Source organism: Diadema antillarum, unplaced genomic scaffold, assembly GCF_040938485.1.
Source record: "Diadema antillarum isolate AM-2024a unplaced genomic scaffold, OU_Dant_1.0 scf00000115, whole genome shotgun sequence".
Taxonomy (NCBI): domain Eukaryota; kingdom Metazoa; phylum Echinodermata; class Echinoidea; order Diadematoida; family Diadematidae; genus Diadema; species Diadema antillarum.
Genome location: NW_027271004.1, coordinates 198,263 through 204,426, shown reverse-complemented (window position 1 = coordinate 204,426; position 6,164 = coordinate 198,263). Strand labels below are relative to the sequence as shown.

General features: G+C 39.7%; 1 protein-coding gene across 1 annotated transcript in view; it reads right to left on the bottom strand.

The window, feature by feature from the left end:
* Positions 1-1,240: 1,240 nt before the first annotated feature.
* Positions 1,241-6,164, bottom strand: part of LOC139719790 (neuroplastin-like) — a 63,384-nt gene continuing 58,460 nt past the window's right edge. Inside the window, exons 4-6 of the mRNA XM_071631175.1 lie at positions 5,475-5,777; positions 3,195-3,330; positions 1,241-1,937 (exon numbers count right to left, since the gene is read on the bottom strand). Coding sequence (XP_071487276.1) covers positions 1,880-1,937; positions 3,195-3,330; positions 5,475-5,777 — 497 coding nt within the window. The 3' untranslated portion in view covers positions 1,241-1,879. The remainder of the gene's footprint in view (positions 1,938-3,194; positions 3,331-5,474; positions 5,778-6,164) is intronic.

The following is a 6,164-nucleotide window of genomic DNA, read 5'->3' as shown; positions in this document are numbered from 1 at the left end:
ATTTTGCAAACACTTCACAATTACTATAACCACATTATATTGAACATCTACGTTTTGAAGTGCAAGAACTCGCTACCCTCTTACTTTCGCCATTAGCGAGATAATCAAAGGTTCATGATCTTACATCCCATACATAACAGTCCCCTTAGGCAAGTTGTTGGGTTGTTAATGTTTTTTTCCCCATGCTACACAAGATAGAAAGGAGGCATCTCCATAGACGTGTGTGTGGTGTTAACACCCATCTCCTCCTTGCAATACCATATGTATGTGTTGTGCACATACTATGCCTTTGTTCTGGCATCTGTGGATACATGTGTGTTAGTAGTAGTCCTGGGCCCTGTTTTATGAAGAGATAAAATTGATTATAATAGTTGATTTCAACTGTAAGTCTAGGGCAACCTGTGTGGTAAGGAAATTTAAAATCGATTTTATCTTTTGATAAAACAGGGCCCTGGAGATAATGTAAGTGTCAGTGTTAGCATGTATGGGTGTGCATTATGAGTGTTTCATTTCTGTAACTAACACCTGGTCCCTTGTACCAACAATCCATGCAAGGCATCTATCACGCAACTTCATCATACCGCAAATTATAAAAGTGACACCAATGTTAATTATAAAGAGCACGCTCGCGTGCACCTTACACCAGTCACAGGTTGCATCTAATCACAGAAACATTTTGAGCATCATTATCAGTTTGAAAGGTGATTTTATATAAATAATGGCACTCAATACCTTTATCAGCACATGCACGCATGTGAAACATCTTTCAGATCTGCCAGCCCATACAAGAATCTATTAGTAAGAAAAGAGTCTATTACCCATATATTCAGCACTTTTGTTATACTTCAATATGAAAAGTAAGATGAAAAAGTGATAAGGTACAAATCATGAAAATTTCCAAGAAAAAAAGATGAAAATAGATGATGCCAAACATTCAATGTTCGACCAAGATGTTAATGTCCTTTCTAAACCAGAAATTTGTGAAATATTTTTTGAGGAAACAATTGCTAAACTCAATGATTAAAGGGAGCATCAGAGTACAAATGTATTTTAAACAGCATTCCTTCTAAACAAGAGAAAGAATATTTACCCTAAGTGAGTACATTTTGATTATTCTGAGTGATACTCTTCAGCTTGGCTCATAGCAAGAAACGAAGATGTTTGGCAGCTGGGTCACCCCAGCTGGAAAGGAGTGGGCATCCCCCCCCCCCCCCCCCCCTCCCCAATGTATACTCTCCAAAATAACACAATGTGTTTCCTCTCTGCGATGCTGTCTGTGCTGTCTTATTTGCATGTCAATTTCTACACCTGTCTTTATTTCCATACATCAATCTGTGGAGAACAGCTCCATACAAATGTAATAGACCCAGCACAGTACATGCACCATACACCAATTAATCTTTTTCTAGCAATCAAGACTGTGAGGCAGCATCTGTGAAGACTTAGAAAAAGAAAAAGAAGAAGAAAAAAAAAAACCTTGAATGCAGCCTTGTACGAAGGCTTACATACCACCACCATCATCCCTCGCAACCTTGCCATCACGTGCCTTGCTGTGTTTCAAACTTTTTTATATAGTATAATGCCCCTCTTTATATTATAAAATAAAAAATCGAAAACTTAAAACCACACCCAAAATATATGAAAGGACTGGAGTGACGTTTACCAACTTTAAATGAGAATGTCCGGCATTTGGATCACTTCAAAAAAAATTCTCAGTATCTCTGATTATGACGAGATGATGGGACTATGATGTAGAGAGAAGAAGATGAGGGAGTCAGGAGTGAAAGAAGATGCTCTCCCCCTTCCCTTCCCTGGTGTCCTACTGGGATGGAGGAGAATCTTCGCCAGCCCATGCCACTCTCCTACGGGGTGTGTCCTGTCACTCCTTTGACTTGGTGTTCATCTCGTTGTCACCATCAGGGATCTTCTTCTCTTTCCTGGATGGTGGAATAAAAAAAGAAAGAAAGATATTTTCAGAACAAGCAGGTAACAAACAAACACAATTATACACACACACACACATACACACAAACATACAATACATGTACATTCCCACAAAACACTTATACATACACACATACACGCATACTTACATACACCCTTACATACATGTGCATACATACACAATATCTACATATTTTACATACACACATACATACCACACATGACATTTAATCAGACATACACACAGACATACATGCTTTCCCTCTTCCATCACTGATCTTTGCAAGATGAAAATCACAAGGATTGCTTTAACACTATGAACATGGACAACAGTCTACATAATATGTGTACAGGTACGTGTATCTTGGACTGATATGATTATGTGTTTACTTCAGGAAAGAAAAAAGAGGAAAATACAAGAACTTGTCACGAAGGTACCGTATTTCATTTCCCTAAGATACAAGATGAAGTAACCCTGTGTAAGTTGTGACAAGAACTGGTGTGCAAACACATACATATACGAAACGGTTAGAGCAGGAATTGTCAAAAAATGCATTTCCAAAGAAAAAGAATATGGTACTGTAAAAGTGGAAATTTGCGTGCAAAATTTCAACCCTGTGAAAATGTCCACTTTTACAGTATAGATACAATGACTAGCACAAAAACATGATAAATACATGAATGAAGTCCGACCTCCGTTATGCGACCATGTCGGGACCATAGCCCATCCAGATATGCGATTTGGCTGGATATGGGAGAAGCGATGTTACATGTACCTGTACATACAAATGTACAGCTGCCGATCCAGTGGTAGCTAGGTTGGTAGCATGTACTGCAACAGTGGTGTAATCTATACCAGCCTATTAGGACTATAGTCCATTTTCTCACGAAAACTGCAACATTTTAATGTAAAATTCATAATATGTTTCTGTTGGGAACATTGTAGGCAAATCATCTGAGGGTTTTGTACAAGTTTAAATTGAGTTTGAAATCACTTTTTTTTGCATCTTCACAGCGTGAATACGATCGGATGACAGAGAAGTCTTCATCAAGAGACAGCCAGATAATCGAGGTCAGACTTTCAATGAATAAAAACCAGTGGTGCAAGGCCCTAGTCAAAAAACTAGGGATTAGAATTTGTCACAGTCTGAGGTCAGTTTTTAACCCTCTGTGTGCCACATTAATTTTTTATCCAAAGCCACGAGAGTAAAATTTGACTCATCGGCACTGAGAGGGGTATTAAAACTCACTTGAGGTCATCGTCGTCCTCGTCGTCCTCGCCAAAGTCCTCTCCCTTGCTGCACTTCTCGTGGATGAAGATGATGATGATGAGGATGACGACCTCCGACACGATGCCCAGGAAGGGCCAGAGGGCAGCCAGACGATCTGGCCAAGCAACAAAGACATGGAGACAGTCAATCAGAGAAAACGTAGACAGACAAACAGACAGACAGACAGACAGAGAAAGACAGAAAGCAAAAGAAAGCAAAAGAGAGAGAGAGGGGGAGGGAGAGAGAGAGAAGTAAACGAATGAACATTAAAGCCACATGTCAAGCATTGCTACTTTGGTATCTTTCACATACAGTGTAGATCATGTAATATGGATCGTCTATGGAGTGAGTGAGTTTGTTTGGCATTGGGATGGGGGGGGGGGGGGGAGAGGAGAAAGACACTTTGAATGACCCCATGTACAGTTGCTCAATGTGAAAAGAAAATCCTACATGGTATTACACCCTCGTTATAATTGTAATTTCATCAAAGGTAAACATACTTATCACAGGTCACTGCACTTTATTACTCATTCAGAACAGAAGAAATGCAAGGTTTTGGTTCTTTGCTCAGTTATTTTCTTGTGGTTTGTGTGATTGTGAAAAAAAAGAAGTGTCACCCATTTCATCATAGCCAAGTGAAACAAGCAGAGGAGTTACATTCCCTTGAATGTGAGCATTACAATCCACATACAACAATAGGCATCACAAAACTTTGTGTGCACTATCATCAAAGCCTGATATGTAATCAAACAATTTGAGGGTACTGCCAGGCTAAGGACATTACTTTTGCTGTATGACATCCTTCATAAACAACTAATATCACAATTATTTTTTTTTTTAAATCTAAAAAAAGAATTACACAGATTCCACAACAGGACAATTTTTTTTTTTTTTTTTGTGGCAAACTTTTGCTGGGTCATCGCTTTGTAACAATACACCACTCCTCCATGCAACCATGTAGTATATTTATATCACTGGCCCCTGCATGCACCCTATGGCACCTACCATGTGTGACATGCCTAATAACATAACTAGGTTATATTCATTTTATGTTCCTGCTGATGCTTCGATGCACAATCTGTAAACATGCTTCTCAGAATTCCCTATCATTTATTGCTGAAAAGTATGTGACTCATAGAATGATAGAAAGCAAGTGCCACGAGAAAGCATTTAAGGTACCACATTGTCTGTTTTCATGAGGGGTTAAAGGACAAGTTCACCTTCATAAACATAAGGATTGAGAGAATGTAGCAATATTAGTACAACACATCATTGAAAGTTTGAGGAAAATTGGACAATCCGTTCAAAAGTTATGAATTTTTGAAGTTTTTGTGCAGTAACCGCTGGATGAGAAGACTACTGCAGTGTGTGAATAACTTAGATGTCACATGCGTACAACAATATAAGGAAAATATAAAGAGAATTTCACAAAATTTCATCTTTTGCAAAAAGTACACATTCCCCCGACTCGTTACCGACAAATGTTATGGGTAATATTATTCCCCCTGCCTTTAGAAAAAGTCAAGTCAAGTGCTCTTTTATTATGCAAAAAAAGTGAAAATATGTTGAATTTTCTTTATATTTTCTTTTTACTGTTGTACGCATATGACTCACAAGCTGTAGTAGTCTCCTCATCCAGCGGTTCCAACACAAAAATTTTAAACATTCATAACTTTTGCATTGATTGTCCAATTTTCCTCAAACTTTCACTGATGTGTTCTACTAATATTGTTGCATTCTCTCAATCCTTATGTTTATGAAGGTGAACTTGTCCTTTAATGAGCTAAAGATCAAAGTAGGTAAATGCAGATGTTGTGACATATACTCCGGCATCTGTTGATCGCGAAATGGGCAGCTGGTTCAGTCAGAAGCCACAAGGAGAGTTTGCCTAGATTTCCTGACACAAAGGTGTCTCTCCTTGACTGGGATCTGAATGCAGTGATGCACTAGCTTAAAAAAGACTTTCAAGTTGCTGCCACAAGACCCTTCTCAAGAATTGCTGACTACTGCATATGCTGAATATTTCAAGAGGGTGTTATTTTCGCAAATTTCGCGAGTCAGGTGCTATTTGCAAATTTAAAGACACGGCAAAATATTGACTCTGATCCCCTCCTCCTCCCCCCCCCCCCCCCCCCCCCCCCCCCGACATGAAAGTCACACTCCGCGATCACGAATTTAACCCCTTGTGAAATCGTCGGGAAGTCCAGATTTGCGCAAATTGACTCGCTAAAAATATATGGCGTGTACAGCAATCCTCACCTCTGACACGGAGCAGGATGTCACGGCTCTCTTCCGAGGCACCGTTGGAGGCGATGCAGGTGTAGTTCTTGCGGTCGTCCATCGTGATCTTCACGATTTCCAGCTCGCTGGTGATGCTCAGCTCCTTCTTGGAGACCTTGACGGAGCAGCGGTCAGTGCAGTTGTCCTCGTACGGCATGCTGTCGATCAGCCACGTGATGTTGGGAAGGAGTGCCTTGGTGATCACATCGGCGGTGCACTCGATGAGGGCACGGTCTCCTTCTGTGAACTTCACCGACCTTGGTGCAGTGAGAGTAATATCTCCTGGAAATAAATTGGAGGGATTGATCACAAAAGGATTTAACTCCATTCTTGTCAATTTGAGATATTTGCGATTAAACCTGCTAAAACAAAGAATTTTCGTTTTTATAAATGGGATATCTTTTATCATAAGTACAAGAATATTCCATATTATGCAACAAATATGGTTTTAGGTTTATCTGAGGTACTGCTTACCTGATGACGGACTTACTCTAAAATGTTTAGAAATGGTACTTAACTTGTTTCACAACTGAATGCATAAAAGTCTAAAATGGAGGGATTGAATAAGACCCCGTCTTAATATAGTGAGTGAAAAGACCGCGCTCAGCCCAGGCTCACCCGGCCTTCCTTTCACTGTTAATGCTTAAAGGCAAAATGCGGTACCAAAAA